Source organism: Mytilus californianus, unplaced genomic scaffold (genome assembly GCF_021869535.1).
Source record: "Mytilus californianus isolate M0D057914Y unplaced genomic scaffold, xbMytCali1.0.p SCAF_11, whole genome shotgun sequence".
Classification (NCBI taxonomy): Eukaryota; Metazoa; Mollusca; class Bivalvia; order Mytilida; family Mytilidae; genus Mytilus; species Mytilus californianus.
The window spans coordinates 30,162,114-30,189,800 of NW_026262593.1; the positions used below are offsets into that span (position 1 = coordinate 30,162,114).

General features: G+C 37.4%; 1 protein-coding gene across 9 annotated transcripts in view; it reads right to left on the bottom strand.

Annotated features, from left to right (window-relative positions):
• Positions 1-3,916: 3,916 nt before the first annotated feature.
• LOC127719870 (2-phosphoxylose phosphatase 1-like) overlaps positions 3,917-27,687 on the bottom strand; it is a 31,090-nt gene continuing 7,319 nt past the window's right edge. The window contains exons 2-4 of one of the 9 annotated variants that reach the window (XR_007990522.1): positions 9,834-9,962; positions 5,264-8,220; positions 3,917-4,970 (exon numbers count right to left, since the gene is read on the bottom strand). Coding sequence is in view for 1 of the 9 variants with exons in the window: in XM_052226215.1 (XP_052082175.1) it covers positions 7,040-8,220; positions 9,834-9,962 (1,310 nt within the window). In the remaining 8 variants the exon portion in view is untranslated. Of the gene's footprint in view, positions 8,221-9,833; positions 9,963-27,687 lie in introns of all 9 variants that reach the window. The other 8 variants (XR_007990521.1, XR_007990519.1, XR_007990517.1 and 5 more) reach the window with 8 other exon arrangements.

A 27,687-nucleotide genomic window follows, 5' to 3' on the forward strand; every position in this document is an offset into this window, starting at 1 on the left:
ATAAAATAAACAATGATCAACAATGCAAATAATTATAAAATGGATAACACTGAATCTGACAAAATATGATAAAATAAACCTATAATGCAATGACTTATCATAAACTCTAATATCAGTTTTACCCTTGTCAGATTTACTCTAAATGCTTTGGTTTCAGAGATATAAGCCAAAATCTACATTTTACCCCTATGTTCTATTTTTATCCATTGCGGCCATCTTGGTTGGTTGGCAGGGTCATCAGACACATTTTTTAAACTAGATACCCTAATGATGATTGTGGCCAAGTTTGGTGAAATTTGGCCCAGTGGTTTCAGAGGAGAAGATTTTTGTAAAAAGCTAATGACGACAACCGACGACGGATGCCAAGTGATGAGAAAAGCTCACATGGCCCATTGGGCCAGGTGAGCTAAAAAATGCATATCACGTTTCAAAAATAATTTAGAAATAAATAAAAGAATAAGTTATATGCCCATATCTTGGATTAAAAACAAAATTTAAGTACTTGCAAAGCGTTTAGTGTACATAATGGCAAACAAAGCAGCCAACAATGTGGTGGTGATATGACGTAAATACTACACAGAAGTTTATGACAAAAAGGATGATTTTCCTGACCCTATTGTTAATTTTCCCTTTTGGACGGTGATGTTCCTTTGGCACCTTCTAACGGTGTTTATATATCCCAACTTTTTCGCTATGCCTGTGTCTGTAGTGACATTTTGGAGTTCAATGAGCGTAATCTATGTATTACTGGTAAATTATTAAGTCATGGATTTCGTTACCACAAATTACTTAAAACATTTACTAAATTCTTCCATAGATACAAAGATTTGGTTTGCAAGTATGTCTGTACCTGTAAAAAACTTATTTCCGACGGAATAGCACACCCTAAATTTCACGGTGATGTTGTTTATTGAGCCCAGAAATTTATATACGATCTGGGTAAACTTGTCAATCCTTTAAATAAACTTATTCTAAAAGGTTACCAATTCAACACTGTAATTAGATCTTGGAATATTGTTTTTATTGGTACATGTATAAATATTGATTTTGTTCAGTAAATTAAAACCATACTAAATAGTATTGTTATACACATATGCACTTTCATGGTACTACAATCTGTCGATACCTATATTTTGGCATCGCATAAGGTCATTTTTTTCTCTGTTTATGACGTCTTTAAACTAAATCCATTGGATATTGGATGTGTACCGATTGATATTATAGTCTTAAATACATGATTTCTTTTATAAGTTGTTATTGGCTTTGAACTATCTGTCAGTAACTGTGAGTACTCTCTTTTTTTGTGTCTTTTTTGTTGTTAGGGATGTATAAATACCCTGCCATGTGCGTTTTTGTTAGATATTTCGGCCAAAATCAGCAGAACAGAACCAAACATAAAATTGATCTGCAACTCATCATTAAGTAAACTCACATACTAAAAATCACCCCAATATGTGAAGGAGTCTAGAAAAAAGTCAGGATAACTGTTGGTTACAGAAAGACAGAATGACGGATAAGGGTAATTCATCATGATCACTGTCTTAAGAGATTTGATATACAAAATTTTGCATTCTATATATGCATTACAGGATTGTACTACTAGTTCCTACAAAAGTTGTCTCCCTTTAGCACTGAAAATTATAGTACAAACTAGTTTCAATTACCCCTTCAGATAGGAAGCATTATGACTTAAAGAAAGTTACATTGATAATTTTTAAATTTATAAATATGATTTATAGAATTTTTTGTTATGGTCGAAAATAATGTAATATTGCATTAGTTAAACAGATGCAATATAAACTATAATATTTATTCTATTTATTATATGACTATAATAAACTGCTTCACCGAGCACAGCTGGATACGACCCCAGAAGTCAAACCCTGAACAGTTGGGGCAAAAATGGACACAATATTTGCGCTTGATACAGGTCTGAATTTGAATTGTAATTAAATATTTGACACATAATAGGTTTCTGACAGAGAATAACTGTAGTCAAAGAACTTAGAATTGGTTATATGATTTGAATTTATATTCAATTTTTTGCTTTTGTGCAATACACTATACTGTTGCAAATTGACACCCCCCCCCCCCCCAAAAAAAAAAAAAAAATACCCCCTCCCCCCTTTTTTTGGTCTTTTGTGCAATACACTATGCTGTTGTGAATTGACCTCCCCCCCCCAAAAAAAAAAAATTCTTTTAACGAAATCTGAAATGAGAAAAAAAATTTTTTACCCCCCCCCCCCCCCCCCCCCCCCTTTTTCCCCCAAAAAAATTCTTTCCCTCAAGATATGGTCATAATCTCAATTCAAATTTCCAATGGAGTTTGCAACCATAATTACCCATTTAAATACATCATAAAAGTTTTAAAATAGAAAATGACATACATAATCATGGCTAAAATTAATATTCCTTAATTAGCATTTTTAAATAGTAACTTCTAAAAATAAATTGACAGCTAATCACCTCAAGACCATACAACATTTCTTTATACATAATTTAAAAGCAGTGTAAGGGAGGTAATCCAAACATAACATTGTACTTTTTTAATTGTCCATTAACCAGGAAACCCTTGCCTTTCCCCCTTTTTTGCCCCTAATTCCTAAACGGTTTGAGACATAACCCCCTAAAGCCAATCCTAACCATCCCTTTGTGGTATGGAAACTTGTGGTATAATTTCATAGAGATCCATACACCGTTCCACAAGTTATTGTCTGGAAACTAGAAAAATGCTTATTTGGGCCCCTTTTTGCCCCTTATTCCTAAACTGGAAAGACTATAACCCCCAAAATTAATCCAAACCTTCCTTTTGTTGTTATAAACCTTGTGTTTAAATTTCATGGATTTCTATTTACATTTACTAAAGTTATTGTCCCGAAACCAAATGTCTTTGGACAACGCTGAAGATGACGACAACGTGATACCAATATACCACCGCAAAATTTTTTGCGGTCGTATAAAAATTCTCTTTTTCTCATTGGCTAAAAATGTAGGGATTCTTCCTTGATAAAACATTACCGGTATATTCACCGTGGGAAAATCACGAGAGGTTAATATAAGATATATATGGTACAGCTAACGTGTACTTATAAATAGTTTTTTCCTAGGCAACGTCAATAATGAGGCTAATTATGGCATGCACATTCTCATTTTTCTTCTCCATTTTTGTTTAGGTTTTTTTTAATCAGTCTTATTGACCATTTCAACTTATAAAATTTTAGGAACTGCCAATTCAAAGCAGACAATACATTTAGTAAAAGGAGCATGGATAAAAAGCAATATACAAAATGTAATAAAATAATTTTTGACTTTTGATATAAGTTGATACAGTGATCTATCAACCCCTTAGATAAGACATTAACCTCGGCCATTGGCCTCGGTGAATATCATATCTCTGGGGATGATAAACCATTGTATCAACCTGATCTAAAGTCCATAATTGCATAATATTGGCCTATAGTATCTTACTTCTAAGTCATTTGGTCTCTGGTGGAGAGTTGCCTCATGAGCAATCAGATCACATCTTCTTATTTTTACATTATGCATACATGTATAAAATCCCAATTTTAAAGCGGAATGACATGTGATGCAACTTTTGATTGGATGGCATATGCAGTTTCATGGGTGAACATTTTTCAATATTGTAATACATGTATCAAAGAGTTTTCACAGTCAATATTGGATTTGTTTGTGGCAATTACCAGTATTCACCGACCCCAGACTGCATAGTGCATTTTCAACTGTCAAATCCGAAGTTGACTCACAGGCACACTTGTACGAAATATCATGATTTTTCAAAAAAATCCCCCCCATTGACAGAAACAAGTGCTTGTGGAATAGACATTATATTTGAAAATAGTTTTAAAATTTTAAAAATTGTAATACCTTAATGTTTAGAGCCAAAGAAAGACCTGTGTTACAAATTCAAATGTTTTATTGATTTATAATCAATGCAAGACACTTTTTATCAACAATAACACAAAATAAACAATTTAAATAAAATAAACAATGATCAACAATGCAAATAATTATAAAATGGATAACACTGAATCTGACAAAATATGATAAAATAAACCTATAATGCAATGACTTATCATAAACTCTAATATCATTAAAATTCGTTTTCTTTTTTAATACATGTACAATGTAATATATATTTTATATACTTTTACCATTTTGATTCGTTCAGAAAGAGTCACAAGTTCAATTGTGTTTGGGAAGAAAGACTGAAAACGGCAGATAGAAAAGTGATATTGCAGTTATCTTTGAAATGCATGTATCTAAAAATAAAAATCTGAAACCCTCAATACTTTGTGACGTAATTGTAACAACCAATCAAATGAATTTCAGCTCTATTTCCAGTAAATTGACAATAATAATATAACTATTGTAGCTTTTGTATGAGGTCGATACAATGATATATAAAAAGTATATAGACCCATGACTTCGTCCTCAGTCGATATCTTTCTTGCTTTCAGGTTGAGGTATCATATATCAACTTCACACAAAGGTAATAAGTGTATAATATATTCCCTTGATACATAACTTCATAATGTCATATAAACCATTGCTTTAAGTCAGTAACTGGAAGTTTTCACAATCTGACATAATTTGAAAACATAGCATAATTAATACAATGACTTTTATGCCCCACGATAAAATGTTGAGGGGCATATTAATTTAATTCACCCCTGTCCATCCATCCATTGTCCGACTGGATATAGACACATGGTTTGTCTGGCTATCTCCTCTTACAGTTTTTGAACTACAGCTTTAATATTTTGTAGGATTTTTCTACACATACTAGAGGTGTGCATGTCCACAGGATTTTGATTTTTTTCAAATATTCACAAAATGCCAGTTATTTGAACATTTTTTGTACTAAAAGTCAGAAAGGGGGGATGCTAGATATTCAGAAAACTTTACTGTATAAAATCTGACAAAGATTATCTATGCCTGGGGTAGAAAACCTTAGAGTTTAAAATCTGACAAAGATTATCTATGCCTGGGGTAGAAAACCTTAGAGTATAAAATCTGGCAAAGATTATCTATGCCTGGGGTAGAAAACCTTAATGTATAAAATCTAGCAAAGATTATCTATGCCAGGGTAGAAACCCTTAGTGTATAAAATCAGGCAAGGATTATCTATGCCTGGGGTAGAAAACCTTAGTGTAGAAAATCTGGCAAATATTATCTATGCCTGGGGTAGAAAACCTTAGTGTATAAAATCTGGCAAAGACTATCAATGTCTGGGGTAGAAAACCTTAGTGTATAAAATCTGGCAAAGATTATCTATGCCTGGGGTAGAAAACCTTAGTGTAGAAAATAATTTGAATACTTTATGAACAGTTAATTTACAGAAAATGATCAAATCAACTATATTTCATGTTAGTACAAAAGCCCAACAGGGTACACTAGATACATGTTTGAACACAAATTAACTCCATTACAACAAATTTCCACACTAAAACTTCATTACCACAAGGTTTTCACACTAGCACTTCATTACCACAATTTTTTCACACCAGCACATCATTACACAAGGTTTTCACACTAGCACTTCATATCAACAATGTTTTTACACTAGCGATTCATTACCACAGCTGCAGGGTTTTCACACTGAAATTCATTACCACAAGGTTTCACTCTAGCACTTCATTAAGTTAAAATTAATACAGGTTTTTCACACTAGCACTTCATATCAACAATATTTTTACACTTGCAATTCATTACAAAAAGGTTTTCACACTAGAACCTCATTATGTTTTAGCTTAACATTAGATATGAATAACATCAAGGTTATAAATATAAAAATAAGGAGATGAGGTATGATTGCTAATGAGACAACTATCCACCAAAGTTCAAATAAAGTGGATGTAAGCAATTATAGGCAACCATACAGCCTTTAACAATGAGAAAAACCCATAACGTATAGTCAGCTATAAAAGGCCCCAACATGAAAAATATGAAACAATTCAATTTAGAAAACTAACAGCCTAATTTATAACAAAACAATTAAGGAAAAAAACAAATATGACAGACATGAACCAACAAAAACTACAGGCTCCTGACTTGGGACAGGCACATAAAGAATGTAGCAGGGTTAAACATGTTTATAAGACTAGAGACTAGTTCATGCATCAATATTTTAAATCAGATTTATTAATTGATTGGCGTTTAATGCCAATTTAAGCACTATTGTGCTATTTCGTGGCGGTCAGTTTTTATTAGTGGAGGAATTCAGAGTGCAGAGATAGATCCACCAACTTTCGGTAGGAAAACTGACAATCCTAGTCAATTAAGATTGGAGTCAAACAAACCTGCTATGTGAGGGATTTGAACATACAGCCTCATATATATATATATGCATTGTTGACAGTAGTTGGACTACTTAGACCACTCTACCACTGAAGCCCTTTTTTTAAATAAGATTTGTATAAATTTAAAATGTAAACTTTCAACAATGTTGTCTTCATTCTTGATATATGATTATATTGATGTGTGTAGTTGCTCTTAAGGGTCAGACCACCATGACCACAGCATTATGGATAAGGGTCTGAATGTGGTTTACAGGATAGAGAATGATCTCCCCCACCCCACCAAAAAAAATATACAGAATTAATTTCTCCTTGGCCCTTGTTCCTATTCTTTAAGCTGGAAACTATCAAATACAAAGTTTTAAAGTTTTCTCCACATTTGTCATGTTTGAACAAAGACCCTTAAATGAATCAAATATTTTACTTTTGTCAGTCACATTAATATTATGTATCTAAAAATAAAAAATACAATACAGAATAATGGAGTGAAAAAAATTATCTACAAAATTTGTTACAAAGTAAACTTAATCTCTTCTTTGTTACAAATAAAGAAAAGTTGAAAATTTGATTTTATGTATATACAATGATATATGTGACTGGGAAATATTTTAAAATAAACATTTAACAAGACCCCATTCAATGTAAAAATATGTCCCTCATTTATATATTTGTTATGATTTTTTATTGCACAATAAATATTAAAACATTTTTGAACAGCTCTTTTAAAGATTAGTGCTGCTACAGCCTTCTTCATATGAATCAAGTCCATTATCATGTAAATGAGTATGTACAAAATCAAGAAAATATTTTAATTTGCAGAATCCTTTTAAAGTCTTTTTTTTACAAAATGATGCTTTGGAAGTAACATCCACTCCATTAAAAAATATTTTGATAAAATAATGCATTTTATTTTCAGTCCTTTTATATAACTCTATGACTATCCTTGAGGCAAACGGTGGCCATTTTCCATTATGAATTCCTAAAACAGTTGCAAGTGGTGTTATTGTTATATCATGACCAGAGTATAAAACAAAAGATTCCACTGGTTTACGTCTCGCTACCTTTTTCATTCTATCTGCCATTTCTTCTAATAATGGATGTAAATATAAATGAGCATATTTTATATAGTTTCTATTTCCTGATACCATTTGTTTACCTACACGATCTTGTATCTTGAAAATCAAATCTAGATGTGACTGATTTACACACTTGCGTTGATTCTGTGAACAAGGCAATGGTATGGCGTGGCAAGCAAATGTCATTAAAACATCAATTAGAGAAAATACTGAAACGCCAACAGATATTTCAGTTTCTAACACTCCCCTTAATCTATTCATCAGCATATGTTTATCAATATCCTCCCTTTCCACTTGGTCGGCTTCTTTCTTAGCTTTTGTTAGTAATTTATCTGCCCCTGGACAGTGGCAGGACCCTGAAAACAAACTGGGACTACAAAATGATGCGTCTCCAGATCTGTTTATTCTGACTAGAGGCAGATATGTGTGGTTTAAAAACCCAAGCAGAACAGCCACTGCACTCTGGTATGTTCTAGTATACCCTGTACTGCGAATATGTAACTGAGTAATATTAAGAAGACTTCCATATTTCCGTTGAAGGTAGCGACCAGTCATTATGTGTTGTTTCATTCCAAATGGGGTCAAATCCGATCCTTGGCATTTGTTCTTATTTGGATAAAGTAGACTGTCAAATCCAAATTTTTTTTGATTTATCCATTTTTGTCTTGTTCTATCTAGAAAACGAGAGATATTTTCAAACTTTGATTCAACTTTACAACTTAAAGTTGGAAGTTCTATTCCAGGTAAACTATGCATAGAATTTCGAGCACCGTGACGCATAACCATGTGAACTAGTTCTAAGGAGTAACCAGATATGCTACTATCACCTGAAGTAAAAAAAAAAAAAAAAAAAAATGATTTGAATCAAAGATAACAATATGAATCAAAATAGACTGTTTTTGTCAGATATATTAATCTAAGTATAAAAATAATGAGACATGTAGGATTGCCAATAAGAAAACTATTGATATACCAAAGGACAAAAATATACCGGTAAACAATTACAAGTCACTGTAAGGTATTCTTGTCATCAATTTCCAACATAAATGTGACCACACCCCAATTTCACAATCAATATAACTTGTTTGTTTCCTTCAATATGTGCTTCATCACAAACAAATGATTGACATACTTTGATATTAAGTGAAAATACCTAAGTAAAATTCTCATAACTTTGTTGTTTAACACTGAAATTGCATATCAAAGATTGAAAATCCATCACTATACATTGTATATACAACTTTTGTATTAATACCTATCAGTTCCTTTGGCAATGTCAGGATATTGTCCAACATGAAAAATAGAGAAGACATCCAAAACAAGTGAAACTCCGAGCTTCTGCTCACTGATGATACCCCCGCCCAATTATTTCGGTAAACAGGAAGTTGTTGAGGGATGAATCTGAAAACGCATCACACGGTATAGCTGACTAATATAAACCCTGAAACCAAATTTCAGAAATCCTTGTATTGTAGTTCCTGAGGAAAATGTGACGAAAATTTTCAATTTGGCTATCCTGTGTAAAATGATGAAAGTGTTCGGTAAACAGGAAGTTGTTGAGTGATGAATCTGAAAACACATCACACGGTATAGCTGCATGACTTATATAAACCCTGAAACCAAATTTCAGAAATCTTTGTAATGTTCTTCCTGAGAAAGATGCGACAAAAATATTCATGGGACGGACAGACGGACTGACAGATGGACTGACGGATTGATGGACGAACAGACAGAGGTAAAAGAGTATACCCCCACTTTTTTTAAAGCAGGGGTTTTAAAGCTGGGGTATAATTATTAAAATAGTACAGGTTCAGCAACAAATTTCTTGCAGTTTTATATTTGGTTGCTCTGGATATTTTTCTGATCATAGTCACTACTGGGTAATTATATAGTGTTCATTGAATTTGATGGTCACAAATTGTTACATTATAGGATTTCACATTTTTCTGTTTTATTTAGTGCTTTAATTTTTTCTTTTTTTTTATACTTATTATATAATAAGTCTTTATTTATTTAATATACCTGTATTTCATATCTTGCTTTTTTTTTTCTTTTTTTTTTGTCATGTAAAGATTTTTTTAAGAGTCTCCATTTCTAAAAATTGTGAGGTTTCATCTTTCATCATGTTCTAAAAACATTCAATTCCATGTCGGTTTTCAAGGAAACATCTTGCTGGAATACTATGAGCTGCATAACAAAATGGGGTAAAATTTAGTCAGAAACATATTAATACGCTAAGGATGTAAAATAGATTTAAAATATTGGATTAATAAACGATTTACCAATAATGAATTTTAGCTGAGTTTCATTGCATAAAAATGATTTTTTAATGTGACTGGCATATATCGGAAAACCTGAATCAGTTAAACAAAACCACTGCTATAAGCATGACTAGGTATATTAACATATTTTGGAAAAAAAACAATAAAAGACAACAAACCTTCTTCACCACTGTTGATATGATGGAAAGAATTACAATATTCCATTGGACGAAGAAATGTTTTCATTAAATTATGATGTGGCAATTCATTCGTTAAATCTTTTACTATCTCCATTTGGACCCAGTTGTCTGAAATATATATTTCAATAAACAAGTTAAGTCGAAGATACAGTAAATGGCCTAATTTGTCACATATTTAGGTAACATTTTGCATTCAACTTTAGCTTGTTGAACTATAACTGAAAATCAGAAAAATACATTGTAATGCATCTCTTTTATTTTCTGAAATATTACTAAATAAATTCTTTCAAAATAGGTCAACATTTGTATAGAAAGCAAATACAATTGGTGAAAAACATTCATTAATTTGTCTTAAATTCATCAAATCTCCAATTACAAATGAACATGATGTTCAGTGATGTTCAGTAAACCTGATGTTCAGTGATGTTCAGTTGTTGTCTTTTGTTGATGTGGTTCATAAGTGTTTTTTGTTTCTCGTTTTTTACATAGAATAGCCTGTTTGTTTTCCTGTTTGAATGGTTTTACACTAGTCATTTTTGGGGCCCTTTATAGCTTGCTGGTGGGTGTGAGACAAGGCTCTGTGTTGAAGGCCGTACTTTGACCTATAATGGTTTACTTTTACAAATTGTGACTTGGATGGAGAGTTGTCTCATTGGCACTCATACCACATCTTCTTATATCTATATGATGAATAGATTCTTAAAAATTAATATCTTGTCAATACATAAATTTCCATTTGCTTGATATAAAATAATCAATCTGTTACCTAGTTGCTAGTGAAAAACATTTAAATTTACATTTTAGGGAGCTACCATTTGATTTTTATGGGGGGGCTAGGATGAAAAACTTTGTCCTGCATTTTTTTTTTTTAGTTCTAATCTGTCGACCCTGCCTTTTTATTTTTCACTCTGTTAGGTCCTGACATTTTTTTTATTAGTTTATCCTGACTTTTTTTACATAAATTGTAATCCTGCCTTTTTTTATTTTGCCAAGTTATCCTGCCTTTTTTTTTTACTCAAAACTCCTGTCCTGCCTTTTTTTTCAAATTTCATCCTAGCCCCCCCCCCCCCCCCCCCCCCCCCCCCCCCTTTCCCCCCCCGATAAAAATCAAATGGTAGCTCCCTTACAGCTTACTGTGATCCTATGTCGTTACATTTATTTTAACGTTTAATTTTTTTTTCTCTAGAATACCAGTTTGTATGATGTGTACCGTAAAAACAAAGTTGGTAATCCTATTTTTATTTTTCATCAATTTAGAATGGAAATATATAAAAATATCAGATCACTATCAATCAAGTATATTTCAGGTTTTAAAAGATTTAAGAAATTTGTCAAAACTGGCAAAGGGCTACAGATCAATATTTTGTAGGGACTCCAAAACAGTATAGTTCATTTTATGAACCTAAAAACAATTCAGGAGTTGCTTAAAAGCCAAATATTATCTACTTCATTTAAGAATTAATATATCCAGAATATTTTTTTATGTATCATCTAATGATTTGGTTCCAATAGGACAAAAAGGTTATACACGTAAAGGGAGCATAAATAGTAGAAGGGTTGTTTGGGTCTATATACTATATATGGTTCTGAAAAACCTCCAAGAACATGGCATTAAAGGCAGTCTTTTGGATTCTCTGTTTTTTAAGGTTTGTCGTCATCTTAATATAGAAACATATGATTTCCAGTAAATTTGTATCTTATTACACCAATAAGAAGCAAATGGTTTCCTGGAAATTTATAAATCCAACTGACCTTAATTATTGAATTAAATCAAACATGCCAAATCTACTTGTTAAAAACCAATAACCTTTGGGAGCTCATCAGTTCAATGTAGCACCTACCTCATATCAATTTAGATTTTAAATACTTATGTGGTGACCCTAAGCATTGACCATGTTGACTGGGTTATAGAAATACAGTCATCCCTGGACTTCTGCCCTTCCAGCAGTTAATCAACGCTGGGCATCTGTTCAGCAGAGCAGGATTTACAAATTTGCAGACACATCAGGTTAGAATACTCAATAGGGACCATAAATTTGATGTCTCTTATAAAGTGAAGGCCACAATGAGGCAAAATGAGGGGTCTGTAGTTGGCATGATGCAAGGCTAAATTTCTGCCCCTACCATGCCTACCAAGCATATCCTTCTTTTCCATCCTTCATCCAGTACAAGACATTTCAGAACCAAGACATTTGGGCATCCTGTTCAAAAGTAATTCCGTACTGTTTCAGACATTTCTGTATCAGGACATTTTGGGACCAATACAATTTGGTACCTCATTTTTTCTTTACAGTTGCTAATAATTTATATTCATTATGATAATAAGGGAAAAAAATATTTACAATAAAACAACCTTTACCAAACTTGATTATTTTTGAAGATATACATATGTTATCAAACATGATCAATTGTAAATTTATGCATTAATCAATATTCTTAAGTAGCTATAATAAGTTTTTCGCAATGCAGATCAAAAGTGAATACAAATGTACATGTAGCTTGTCTCTTAGTTGCATAGTTGTGTTTGTAGATGGTGGTCCTTTGATCTCTTAAATTCTAAAGAAAACATTTAAATATCAGTAAAAAGATTTTATTGTTATTGACATTCCCATAGTTGAGACATACAATATAACTTGCAAGCCATATTGAGTAAAATCCCTAAAACGGGTTATCATGGTCATAGTACACGTACTATGTCAAACTCTAAATCTCCCTAGTAAATAAAAAGTAAAAATAACAAAAATAACCGAACTCCAAGGTAAATTTAAAATGGCAAGTCCCTTATCAAATGGCAAAATTTAAAGCTCAAACACATCAAACGAATGGAAAACAACTGTCATATTCCTGACTTGGTACAGGCATTTCCTTATACATGTAGAAAAGTGGATTAAACCTGGTTTAATCAAAGTTATGAATGTATAATATGTAGAGACAACAACATCTGGGTTACCGCAAGGTGATAGTTTTATTGAGTCTACATGTTTCGCCACTTACGGTGGCGTCTTCAGGACAATTTAAACATAGAAAACAAATACTGAAGTACATAAAATGCGGTGCATATGGGGTTACAAAGGTTAACAAGACGTAACGTCACAATAATTGATTTGACAACTTTAAAATGAAAGTGAAAGTAAAAGTTAATAATGCATTGTCAGTGTCTTTTCCAAAATGGACAACACCTCACAGGACATTCCGTACCATTCCAAAAGGCTTCACTCGGAAAGAGGTACTACTTCCAATTGCGTCGGGAATGTTGTAAGATGTATGGTAGTCGCACATGTAGGGCATGGTGGAAGTTGTGGTGAATTGGTTACATTTTGCGGTTGTGGTACACTATCCATGTTGCAAGTTTATTTCAACAATAATCGTGCGGTTCTGCGGTTCAGTACGTTTTGCGGTGGTCTTCTTATTCGCGGGTTTTCCTTTTCTTCGAGGTATAGGCGGTTTCTTCAGTGAGGTTGGTGGTAGAATGGAACTGGTCGGTAGACATGAGGCTAACGGTTGTAACTACAACGCAGGACGGCTAAGGTGGATCGTGTGCGGATGCAGGGGTTCACAGAAAAATAAATAATTTGTGACGAGTGAACCAACACCTTCTAACGGAAAAGCTGGTAGAGTAACCAAGATGGATACCGAAGTATGCTGCGGTTGTCTTAAAACCTCATGGAAATATAATATGTAGAGACAACAACATCTGGGTTACCGCAAGGTGATAGTTTTATTGAGTCTACATGTTTCGCCACTTACGGTGGCGTCTTCAGGACAATTTAAACATAGAAAACAAATACTGAAGTACATAAAATGCGGTGCATATGGGGTTACAAAGGTTAACAAGACGTAACGTCACAATAATTGATTTGACAACTTTAAAATGAAAGTGAAAGTAAAAGTTAATAATGCATTGTCAGTGTCTTTTCCAAAATGGACAACACCTCACAGGACATTCCGTACCATTCCAAAAGGCTTCACTCGGAAAGAGGTACTACTTCCAATTGCGTCGGGAATGTTGTAAGATGTATGGTAGTCGCACATGTAGGGCATGGTGGAAGTTGTGGTGAATTGGTTACATTTTGCGGTTGTGGTACACTATCCATGTTGCAAGTTTATTTCAACAATAATCGTGCGGTTCTGCGGTTCAGTACGTTTTGCGGTGGTCTTCTTATTCGCGGGTTTTCCTTTTCTTCGAGGTATAGGCGGTTTCTTCAGTGAGGTTGGTGGTAGAATGGAACTGGTCGGTAGACATGAGGCTAACGGTTGTAACTACAACGCAGGACGGCTAAGGTGGATCGTGTGCGGATGCAGGGGTTCACAGAAAAATAAATAATTTGTGACGAGTGAACCAACACCTTCTAACGGAAAAGCTGGTAGAGTAACCAAGATGGATACCGAAGTATGCTGCGGTTGTCTTAAAACCTCATGGAAATATAATATGTAGAGACAACAACATCTGGGTTACCGCAAGGTGATAGTTTTATTGAGTCTACATGTTTCGCCACTTACGGTGGCGTCTTCAGGACAATTTAAACATAGAAAACAAATACTGAAGTACATAAAATGCGGTGCATATGGGGTTACAAAGGTTAACAAGACGTAACGTCACAATAATTGATTTGACAACTTTAAAATGAAAGTGAAAGTAAAAGTTAATAATGCATTGTCAGTGTCTTTTCCAAAATGGACAACACCTCACAGGACATTCCGTACCATTCCAAAAGGCTTCACTCGGAAAGAGGTACTACTTCCAATTGCGTCGGGAATGTTGTAAGATGTATGGTAGTCGCACATGTAGGGCATGGTGGAAGTTGTGGTGAATTGGTTACATTTTGCGGTTGTGGTACACTATCCATGTTGCAAGTTTATTTCAACAATAATCGTGCGGTTCTGCGGTTCAGTACGTTTTGCGGTGGTCTTCTTATTCGCGGGTTTTCCTTTTCTTCGAGGTATAGGCGGTTTCTTCAGTGAGGTTGGTGGTAGAATGGAACTGGTCGGTAGACATGAGGCTAACGGTTGTAACTACAACGCAGGACGGCTAAGGTGGATCGTGTGCGGATGCAGGGGTTCACAGAAAAATAAATAATTTGTGACGAGTGAACCAACACCTTCTAACGGAAAAGCTGGTAGAGTAACCAAGATGGATACCGAAGTATGCTGCGGTTGTCTTAAAACCTCATGGAAATATAATATGTAGAGACAACAACATCTGGGTTACCGCAAGGTGATAGTTTTATTAAGTCTACATGTTTCGCCACTTACGGTGGCGTCTTCAGGACAATTTAAACATAGAAAACAAATACTGAAGTACATAAAATGCGGTGCATATGGGGTTACAAAGGTTAACAAGACGTAACGTCACAATAATTGATTTGACAACTTTAAAATGAAAGTGAAAGTAAAAGTTAATAATGCATTGTCAGTGTCTTTTCCAAAATGGACAACACCTCACAGGACATTCCGTACCATTCCAAAAGGCTTCACTCGGAAAGAGGTACTACTTCCAATTGCGTCGGGAATGTTGTAAGATGTATGGTAGTCGCACATGTAGGGCATGGTGGAAGTTGTGGTGAATTGGTTACATTTTGCGGTTGTGGTACACTATCCATGTTGCAAGTTTATTTCAACAATAATCGTGCGGTTCTGCGGTTCAGTACGTTTTGCGGTGGTCTTCTTATTCGCGGGTTTTCCTTTTCTTCGAGGTATAGGCGGTTTCTTCAGTGAGGTTGGTGGTAGAATGGAACTGGTCGGTAGACATGAGGCTAACGGTTGTAACTACAACGCAGGACGGCTAAGGTGGATCGTGTGCGGATGCAGGGGTTCACAGAAAAATAAATAATTTGTGACGAGTGAACCAACACCTTCTAACGGAAAAGCTGGTAGAGTAACCAAGATGGATACCGAAGTATGCTGCGGTTGTCTTAAAACCTCATGGAAATATAATATGTAGAGACAACAACATCTGGGTTACCGCAAGGTGATAGTTTTATTGAGTCTACATGTTTCGCCACTTACGGTGGCGTCTTCAGGACAATTTAAACATAGAAAACAAATACTGAAGTACATAAAATGCGGTGCATATGGGGTTACAAAGGTTAACAAGACGTAACGTCACAATAATTGATTTGACAACTTTAAAATGAAAGTGAAAGTAAAAGTTAATAATGCATTGTCAGTGTCTTTTCCAAAATGGACAACACCTCACAGGACATTCCGTACCATTCCAAAAGGCTTCACTCGGAAAGAGGTACTACTTCCAATTGCGTCGGGAATGTTGTAAGATGTATGGTAGTCGCACATGTAGGGCATGGTGGAAGTTGTGGTGAATTGGTTACATTTTGCGGTTGTGGTACACTATCCATGTTGCAAGTTTATTTCAACAATAATCGTGCGGTTCTGCGGTTCAGTACGTTTTGCGGTGGTCTTCTTATTCGCGGGTTTTCCTTTTCTTCGAGGTATAGGCGGTTTCTTCAGTGAGGTTGGTGGTAGAATGGAACTGGTCGGTAGACATGAGGCTAACGGTTGTAACTACAACGCAGGACGGCTAAGGTGGATCGTGTGCGGATGCAGGGGTTCACAGAAAAATAAATAATTTGTGACGAGTGAACCAACACCTTCTAACGGAAAAGCTGGTAGAGTAACCAAGATGGATACCGAAGTATGCTGCGGTTGTCTTAAAACCTCATGGAAATATAATATGTAGAGACAACAACATCTGGGTTACCGCAAGGTGATAGTTTTATTGAGTCTACATGTTTCGCCACTTACGGTGGCGTCTTCAGGACAATTTAAACATAGAAAACAAATACTGAAGTACATAAAATGCGGTGCATATGGGGTTACAAAGGTTAACAAGACGTAACGTCACAATAATTGATTTGACAACTTTAAAATGAAAGTGAAAGTAAAAGTTAATAATGCATTGTCAGTGTCTTTTCCAAAATGGACAACACCTCACAGGACATTCCGTACCATTCCAAAAGGCTTCACTCGGAAAGAGGTACTACTTCCAATTGCGTCGGGAATGTTGTAAGATGTATGGTAGTCGCACATGTAGGGCATGGTGGAAGTTGTGGTGAATTGGTTACATTTTGCGGTTGTGGTACACTATCCATGTTGCAAGTTTATTTCAACAATAATCGTGCGGTTCTGCGGTTCAGTACGTTTTGCGGTGGTCTTCTTATTCGCGGGTTTTCCTTTTCTTCGAGGTATAGGCGGTTTCTTCAGTGAGGTTGGTGGTAGAATGGAACTGGTCGGTAGACATGAGGCTAACGGTTGTAACTACAACGCAGGACGGCTAAGGTGGATCGTGTGCGGATGCAGGGGTTCACAGAAAAATAAATAATTTGTGACGAGTGAACCAACACCTTCTAACGGAAAAGCTGGTAGAGTAACCAAGATGGATACCGAAGTATGCTGCGGTTGTCTTAAAACCTCATGGAAATATAATATGTAGAGACAACAACATCTGGGTTACCGCAAGGTGATAGTTTTATTGAGTCTACATGTTTCGCCACTTACGGTGGCGTCTTCAGGACAATTTAAACATAGAAAACAAATACTGAAGTACATAAAATGCGGTGCATATGGGGTTACAAAGGTTAACAAGACGTAACGTCACAATAATTGATTTGACAACTTTAAAATGAAAGTGAAAGTAAAAGTTAATAATGCATTGTCAGTGTCTTTTCCAAAATGGACAACACCTCACAGGACATTCCGTACCATTCCAAAAGGCTTCACTCGGAAAGAGGTACTACTTCCAATTGCGTCGGGAATGTTGTAAGATGTATGGTAGTCGCACATGTAGGGCATGGTGGAAGTTGTGGTGAATTGGTTACATTTTGCGGTTGTGGTACACTATCCATGTTGCAAGTTTATTTCAACAATAATCGTGCGGTTCTGCGGTTCAGTACGTTTTGCGGTGGTCTTCTTATTCGCGGGTTTTCCTTTTCTTCGAGGTATAGGCGGTTTCTTCAGTGAGGTTGGTGGTAGAATGGAACTGGTCGGTAGACATGAGGCTAACGGTTGTAACTACAACGCAGGACGGCTAAGGTGGATCGTGTGCGGATGCAGGGGTTCACAGAAAAATAAATAATTTGTGACGAGTGAACCAACACCTTCTAACGGAAAAGCTGGTAGAGTAACCAAGATGGATACCGAAGTATGCTGCGGTTGTCTTAAAACCTCATGGAAATATAATATGTAGAGACAACAACATCTGGGTTACCGCAAGGTGATAGTTTTATTGAGTCTACATGTTTCGCCACTTACGGTGGCGTCTTCAGGACAATTTAAACATAGAAAACAAATACTGAAGTACATAAAATGCGGTGCATATGGGGTTACAAAGGTTAACAAGACGTAACGTCACAATAATTGATTTGACAACTTTAAAATGAAAGTGAAAGTAAAAGTTAATAATGCATTGTCAGTGTCTTTTCCAAAATGGACAACACCTCACAGGACATTCCGTACCATTCCAAAAGGCTTCACTCGGAAAGAGGTACTACTTCCAATTGCGTCGGGAATGTTGTAAGATGTATGGTAGTCGCACATGTAGGGCATGGTGGAAGTTGTGGTGAATTGGTTACATTTTGCGGTTGTGGTACACTATCCATGTTGCAAGTTTATTTCAACAATAATCGTGCGGTTCTGCGGTTCAGTACGTTTTGCGGTGGTCTTCTTATTCGCGGGTTTTCCTTTTCTTCGAGGTATAGGCGGTTTCTTCAGTGAGGTTGGTGGTAGAATGGAACTGGTCGGTAGACATGAGGCTAACGGTTGTAACTACAACGCAGGACGGCTAAGGTGGATCGTGTGCGGATGCAGGGGTTCACAGAAAAATAAATAATTTGTGACGAGTGAACCAACACCTTCTAACGGAAAAGCTGGTAGAGTAACCAAGATGGATACCGAAGTATGCTGCGGTTGTCTTAAAACCTCATGGAAATATAATATGTAGAGACAACAACATCTGGGTTACCGCAAGGTGATAGTTTTATTGAGTCTACATGTTTCGCCACTTACGGTGGCGTCTTCAGGACAATTTAAACATAGAAAACAAATACTGAAGTACATAAAATGCGGTGCATATGGGGTTACAAAGGTTAACAAGACGTAACGTCACAATAATTGATTTGACAACTTTAAAATGAAAGTGAAAGTAAAAGTTAATAATGCATTGTCAGTGTCTTTTCCAAAATGGACAACACCTCACAGGACATTCCGTACCATTCCAAAAGGCTTCACTCGGAAAGAGGTACTACTTCCAATTGCGTCGGGAATGTTGTAAGATGTATGGTAGTCGCACATGTAGGGCATGGTGGAAGTTGTGGTGAATTGGTTACATTTTGCGGTTGTGGTACACTATCCATGTTGCAAGTTTATTTCAACAATAATCGTGCGGTTCTGCGGTTCAGTACGTTTTGCGGTGGTCTTCTTATTCGCGGGTTTTCCTTTTCTTCGAGGTATAGGCGGTTTCTTCAGTGAGGTTGGTGGTAGAATGGAACTGGTCGGTAGACATGAGGCTAACGGTTGTAACTACAACGCAGGACGGCTAAGGTGGATCGTGTGCGGATGCAGGGGTTCACAGAAAAATAAATAATTTGTGACGAGTGAACCAACACCTTCTAACGGAAAAGCTGGTAGAGTAACCAAGATGGATACCGAAGTATGCTGCGGTTGTCTTAAAACCTCATGGAAATATAATATGTAGAGACAACAACATCTGGGTTACCGCAAGGTGATAGTTTTATTGAGTCTACATGTTTCGCCACTTACGGTGGCGTCTTCAGGACAATTTAAACATAGAAAACAAATACTGAAGTACATAAAATGCGGTGCATATGGGGTTACAAAGGTTAACAAGACGTAACGTCACAATAATTGATTTGACAACTTTAAAATGAAAGTGAAAGTAAAAGTTAATAATGCATTGTCAGTGTCTTTTCCAAAATGGACAACACCTCACAGGACATTCCGTACCATTCCAAAAGGCTTCACTCGGAAAGAGGTACTACTTCCAATTGCGTCGGGAATGTTGTAAGATGTATGGTAGTCGCACATGTAGGGCATGGTGGAAGTTGTGGTGAATTGGTTACATTTTGCGGTTGTGGTACACTATCCATGTTGCAAGTTTATTTCAACAATAATCGTGCGGTTCTGCGGTTCAGTACGTTTTGCGGTGGTCTTCTTATTCGCGGGTTTTCCTTTTCTTCGAGGTATAGGCGGTTTCTTCAGTGAGGTTGGTGGTAGAATGGAACTGGTCGGTAGACATGAGGCTAACGGTTGTAACTACAACGCAGGACGGCTAAGGTGGATCGTGTGCGGATGCAGGGGTTCACAGAAAAATAAATAATTTGTGACGAGTGAACCAACACCTTCTAACGGAAAAGCTGGTAGAGTAACCAAGATGGATACCGAAGTATGCTGCGGTTGTCTTAAAACCTCATGGAAATATAATATGTAGAGACAACAACATCTGGGTTACCGCAAGGTGATAGTTTTATTGAGTCTACATGTTTCGCCACTTACGGTGGCGTCTTCAGGACAATTTAAACATAGAAAACAAATACTGAAGTACATAAAATGCGGTGCATATGGGGTTACAAAGGTTAACAAGACGTAACGTCACAATAATTGATTTGACAACTTTAAAATGAAAGTGAAAGTAAAAGTTAATAATGCATTGTCAGTGTCTTTTCCAAAATGGACAACACCTCACAGGACATTCCGTACCATTCCAAAAGGCTTCACTCGGAAAGAGGTACTACTTCCAATTGCGTCGGGAATGTTGTAAGATGTATGGTAGTCGCACATGTAGGGCATGGTGGAAGTTGTGGTGAATTGGTTACATTTTGCGGTTGTGGTACACTATCCATGTTGCAAGTTTATTTCAACAATAATCGTGCGGTTCTGCGGTTCAGTACGTTTTGCGGTGGTCTTCTTATTCGCGGGTTTTCCTTTTCTTCGAGGTATAGGCGGTTTCTTCAGTGAGGTTGGTGGTAGAATGGAACTGGTCGGTAGACATGAGGCTAACGGTTGTAACTACAACGCAGGACGGCTAAGGTGGATCGTGTGCGGATGCAGGGGTTCACAGAAAAATAAATAATTTGTGACGAGTGAACCAACACCTTCTAACGGAAAAGCTGGTAGAGTAACCAAGATGGATACCGAAGTATGCTGCGGTTGTCTTAAAACCTCATGGAAATATAATATGTAGAGACAACAACATCTGGGTTACCGCAAGGTGATAGTTTTATTGAGTCTACATGTTTCGCCACTTACGGTGGCGTCTTCAGGACAATTTAAACATAGAAAACAAATACTGAAGTACATAAAATGCGGTGCATATGGGGTTACAAAGGTTAACAAGACGTAACGTCACAATAATTGATTTGACAACTTTAAAATGAAAGTGAAAGTAAAAGTTAATAATGCATTGTCAGTGTCTTTTCCAAAATGGACAACACCTCACAGGACATTCCGTACCATTCCAAAAGGCTTCACTCGGAAAGAGGTACTACTTCCAATTGCGTCGGGAATGTTGTAAGATGTATGGTAGTCGCACATGTAGGGCATGGTGGAAGTTGTGGTGAATTGGTTACATTTTGCGGTTGTGGTACACTATCCATGTTGCAAGTTTATTTCAACAATAATCGTGCGGTTCTGCGGTTCAGTACGTTTTGCGGTGGTCTTCTTATTCGCGGGTTTTCCTTTTCTTCGAGGTATAGGCGGTTTCTTCAGTGAGGTTGGTGGTAGAATGGAACTGGTCGGTAGACATGAGGCTAACGGTTGTAACTACAACGCAGGACGGCTAAGGTGGATCGTGTGCGGATGCAGGGGTTCACAGAAAAATAAATAATTTGTGACGAGTGAACCAACACCTTCTAACGGAAAAGCTGGTAGAGTAACCAAGATGGATACCGAAGTATGCTGCGGTTGTCTTAAAACCTCATGGAAATATAATATGTAGAGACAACAACATCTGGGTTACCGCAAGGTGATAGTTTTATTGAGTCTACATGTTTCGCCACTTACGGTGGCGTCTTCAGGACAATTTAAACATAGAAAACAAATACTGAAGTACATAAAATGCGGTGCATATGGGGTTACAAAGGTTAACAAGACGTAACGTCACAATAATTGATTTGACAACTTTAAAATGAAAGTGAAAGTAAAAGTTAATAATGCATTGTCAGTGTCTTTTCCAAAATGGACAACACCTCACAGGACATTCCGTACCATTCCAAAAGGCTTCACTCGGAAAGAGGTACTACTTCCAATTGCGTCGGGAATGTTGTAAGATGTATGGTAGTCGCACATGTAGGGCATGGTGGAAGTTGTGGTGAATTGGTTACATTTTGCGGTTGTGGTACACTATCCATGTTGCAAGTTTATTTCAACAATAATCGTGCGGTTCTGCGGTTCAGTACGTTTTGCGGTGGTCTTCTTATTCGCGGGTTTTCCTTTTCTTCGAGGTATAGGCGGTTTCTTCAGTGAGGTTGGTGGTAGAATGGAACTGGTCGGTAGACATGAGGCTAACGGTTGTAACTACAACGCAGGACGGCTAAGGTGGATCGTGTGCGGATGCAGGGGTTCACAGAAAAATAAATAATTTGTGACGAGTGAACCAACACCTTCTAACGGAAAAGCTGGTAGAGTAACCAAGATGGATACCGAAGTATGCTGCGGTTGTCTTAAAACCTCATGGAAATATAATATGTAGAGACAACAACATCTGGGTTACCGCAAGGTGATAGTTTTATTGAGTCTACATGTTTCGCCACTTACGGTGGCGTCTTCAGGACAATTTAAACATAGAAAACAAATACTGAAGTACATAAAATGCGGTGCATATGGGGTTACAAAGGTTAACAAGACGTAACGTCACAATAATTGATTTGACAACTTTAAAATGAAAGTGAAAGTAAAAGTTAATAATGCATTGTCAGTGTCTTTTCCAAAATGGACAACACCTCACAGGACATTCCGTACCATTCCAAAAGGCTTCACTCGGAAAGAGGTACTACTTCCAATTGCGTCGGGAATGTTGTAAGATGTATGGTAGTCGCACATGTAGGGCATGGTGGAAGTTGTGGTGAATTGGTTACATTTTGCGGTTGTGGTACACTATCCATGTTGCAAGTTTATTTCAACAATAATCGTGCGGTTCTGCGGTTCAGTACGTTTTGCGGTGGTCTTCTTATTCGCGGGTTTTCCTTTTCTTCGAGGTATAGGCGGTTTCTTCAGTGAGGTTGGTGGTAGAATGGAACTGGTCGGTAGACATGAGGCTAACGGTTGTAACTACAACGCAGGACGGCTAAGGTGGATCGTGTGCGGATGCAGGGGTTCACAGAAAAATAAATAATTTGTGACGAGTGAACCAACACCTTCTAACGGAAAAGCTGGTAGAGTAACCATCTTGGTTACTCTACCAGCTTTTCCGTTAGAAGGTGTTGGTTCACTCGTCACAAATTGTTCACAGAAAAATAAATAATTTGTGACGAGTGAACCAACACCTTCTAACGGAAAAGCTGGTAGAGTAACCATCTTGGTTACTCTACCAGCTTTTCCGTTAGAAGGTGTTGGTTCACTCGTCACAAATTATTTATTTTTCTGTGAACCATCTTGGTTACTCTACCAGCTTTTCCGTTAGAAGGTGTTGGTTCACTCGTCACAAATTATTTATTTTTCTGTGAACCCCTGCATCCGCACACGATCCACCTTAGCCGTCCTGCGTTGTAGTTACAACCGTTAGCCTCATGTCTACCGACCAGTTCCATTCTACCACCAACCTCACTGAAGAAACCGCCTATACCTCGAAGAAAAGGAAAACCCGCGAATAAGAAGACCACCGCAAAACGTACTGAACCGCAGAACCGCACGATTATTGTTGAAATAAACTTGCAACATGGATAGTGTACCACAACCGCAAAATGTAACCAATTCACCACAACTTCCACCATGCCCTACATGTGCGACTACCATACATCTTACAACATTCCCGACGCAATTGGAAGTAGTACCTCTTTCCGAGTGAAGCCTTTTGGAATGGTACGGAATGTCCTGTGAGGTGTTGTCCATTTTGGAAAAGACACTGACAATGCATTATTAACTTTTACTTTCACTTTCATTTTAAAGTTGTCAAATCAATTATTGTGACGTTACGTCTTGTTAACCTTTGTAACCCCATATGCACCGCATTTTATGTACTTCAGTATTTGTTTTCTATGTTTAAATTGTCCTGAAGACGCCACCGTAAGTGGCGAAACATGTAGACTCAATAAAACTATCACCTTGCGGTAACCCAGATGTTGTTGTCTCTACATATTATATTTCCATGAGGTTTTAAGACAACCGCAGCATACTTCGGGATCCATCTTGGTTACTCTACCAGCTTTTCCGTTAGAAGGTGTTGGTTCACTCGTCACAAATTATTTATTTTTCTGTGAACCCCTGCATCCGCACACGATCCACCTTAGCCGTCCTGCGTTGTAGTTACAACCGTTAGCCTCATGTCTACCGACCAGTTCCATTCTACCACCAACCTCACTGAAGAAACCGCCTATACCTCGAAGAAAAGGAAAACCCGCGAATAAGAAGACCACCGCAAAACGTACTGAACCGCAGAACCGCACGATTATTGTTGAAATAAACTTGCAACATGGATAGTGTACCACAACCGCAAAATGTAACCAATTCACCACAACTTCCACCATGCCCTACATGTGCGACTACCATACATCTTACAACATTCCCGACGCAATTGGAAGTAGTACCTCTTTCCGAGTGAAGCCTTTTGGAATGGTACGGAATGTCCTGTGAGGTGTTGTCCATTTTGGAAAAGACACTGACAATGCATTATTAACTTTTACTTTCACTTTCATTTTAAAGTTGTCAAATCAATTATTGTGACGTTACGTCTTGTTAACCTTTGTAACCCCATATGCACCGCATTTTATGTACTTCAGTATTTGTTTTCTATGTTTAAATTGTCCTGAAGACGCCACCGTAAGTGGCGAAACATGTAGACTCAATAAAACTATCACCTTGCGGTAACCCAGATGTTGTTGTCTCTACATATTATATTTCCATGAGGTTTTAAGACAACCGCAGCATACTTCGGTATCCATCTTGGTTACTCTACCAGCTTTTCCGTTAGAAGGTGTTGGTTCACTCGTCACAAATTATTTATTTTTCTGTGAACCCCTGCATCCGCACACGATCCACCTTAGCCGTCCTGCGTTGTAGTTACAACCGTTAGCCTCATGTCTACCGACCAGTTCCATTCTACCACCAACCTCACTGAAGAAACCGCCTATACCTCGAAGAAAAGGAAAACCCGCGAATAAGAAGACCACCGCAAAACGTACTGAACCGCAGAACCGCACGATTATTGTTGAAATAAACTTGCAACATGGATAGTGTACCACAACCGCAAAATGTAACCAATTCACCACAACTTCCACCATGCCCTACATGTGCGACTACCATACATCTTACAACATTCCCGACGCAATTGGAAGTAGTACCTCTTTCCGAGTGAAGCCTTTTGGAATGGTACGGAATGTCCTGTGAGGTGTTGTCCATTTTGGAAAAGACACTGACAATGCATTATTAACTTTTACTTTCACTTTCATTTTAAAGTTGTCAAATCAATTATTGTGACGTTACGTCTTGTTAACCTTTGTAACCCCATATGCACCGCATTTTATGTACTTCAGTATTTGTTTTCTATGTTTAAATTGTCCTGAAGACGCCACCGTAAGTGGCGAAACATGTAGACTCAATAAAACTATCACCTTGCGGTAACCCAGATGTTGTTGTCTCTACATATTATATTTCCATGAGGTTTTAAGACAACCGCAGCATACTTCGGTATCCATCTTGGTTACTCTACCAGCTTTTCCGTTAGAAGGTGTTGGTTCACTCGTCACAAATTATTTATTTTTCTGTGAACCCCTGCATCCGCACACGATCCACCTTAGCCGTCCTGCGTTGTAGTTACAACCGTTAGCCTCATGTCTACCGACCAGTTCCATTCTACCACCAACCTCACTGAAGAAACCGCCTATACCTCGAAGAAAAGGAAAACCCGCGAATAAGAAGACCACCGCAAAACGTACTGAACCGCAGAACCGCACGATTATTGTTGAAATAAACTTGCAACATGGATAGTGTACCACAACCGCAAAATGTAACCAATTCACCACAACTTCCACCATGCCCTACATGTGCGACTACCATACATCTTACAACATTCCCGACGCAATTGGAAGTAGTACCTCTTTCCGAGTGAAGCCTTTTGGAATGGTACGGAATGTCCTGTGAGGTGTTGTCCATTTTGGAAAAGACACTGACAATGCATTATTAACTTTTACTTTCACTTTCATTTTAAAGTTGTCAAATCAATTATTGTGACGTTACGTCTTGTTAACCTTTGTAACCCCATATGCACCGCATTTTATGTACTTCAGTATTTGTTTTCTATGTTTAAATTGTCCTGAAGACGCCACCGTAAGTGGCGAAACATGTAGACTCAATAAAACTATCACCTTGCGGTAACCCAGATGTTGTTGTCTCTACATATTATATTTCCATGAGGTTTTAAGACAACCGCAGCATACTTCGGTATCCATCTTGGTTACTCTACCAGCTTTTCCGTTAGAAGGTGTTGGTTCACTCGTCACAAATTATTTATTTTTCTGTGAACCCCTGCATCCGCACACGATCCACCTTAGCCGTCCTGCGTTGTAGTTACAACCGTTAGCCTCATGTCTACCGACCAGTTCCATTCTACCACCAACCTCACTGAAGAAACCGCCTATACCTCGAAGAAAAGGAAAACCCGCGAATAAGAAGACCACCGCAAAACGTACTGAACCGCAGAACCGCACGATTATTGTTGAAATAAACTTGCAACATGGATAGTGTACCACAACCGCAAAATGTAACCAATTCACCACAACTTCCACCATGCCCTACATGTGCGACTACCATACATCTTACAACATTCCCGACGCAATTGGAAGTAGTACCTCTTTCCGAGTGAAGCCTTTTGGAATGGTACGGAATGTCCTGTGAGGTGTTGTCCATTTTGGAAAAGACACTGACAATGCATTATTAACTTTTACTTTCACTTTCATTTTAAAGTTGTCAAATCAATTATTGTGACGTTACGTCTTGTTAACCTTTGTAACCCCATATGCACCGCATTTTATGTACTTCAGTATTTGTTTTCTATGTTTAAATTGTCCTGAAGACGCCACCGTAAGTGGCGAAACATGTAGACTCAATAAAACTATCACCTTGCGGTAACCCAGATGTTGTTGTCTCTACATATTATATTTCCATGAGGTTTTAAGACAACCGCAGCATACTTCGGTATCCATCTTGGTTACTCTACCAGCTTTTCCGTTAGAAGGTGTTGGTTCACTCGTCACAAATTATTTATTTTTCTGTGAACCCCTGCATCCGCACACGATCCACCTTAGCCGTCCTGCGTTGTAGTTACAACCGTTAGCCTCATGTCTACCGACCAGTTCCATTCTACCACCAACCTCACTGAAGAAACCGCCTATACCTCGAAGAAAAGGAAAACCCGCGAATAAGAAGACCACCGCAAAACGTACTGAACCGCAGAACCGCACGATTATTGTTGAAATAAACTTGCAACATGGATAGTGTACCACAACCGCAAAATGTAACCAATTCACCACAACTTCCACCATGCCCTACATGTGCGACTACCATACATCTTACAACATTCCCGACGCAATTGGAAGTAGTACCTCTTTCCGAGTGAAGCCTTTTGGAATGGTACGGAATGTCCTGTGAGGTG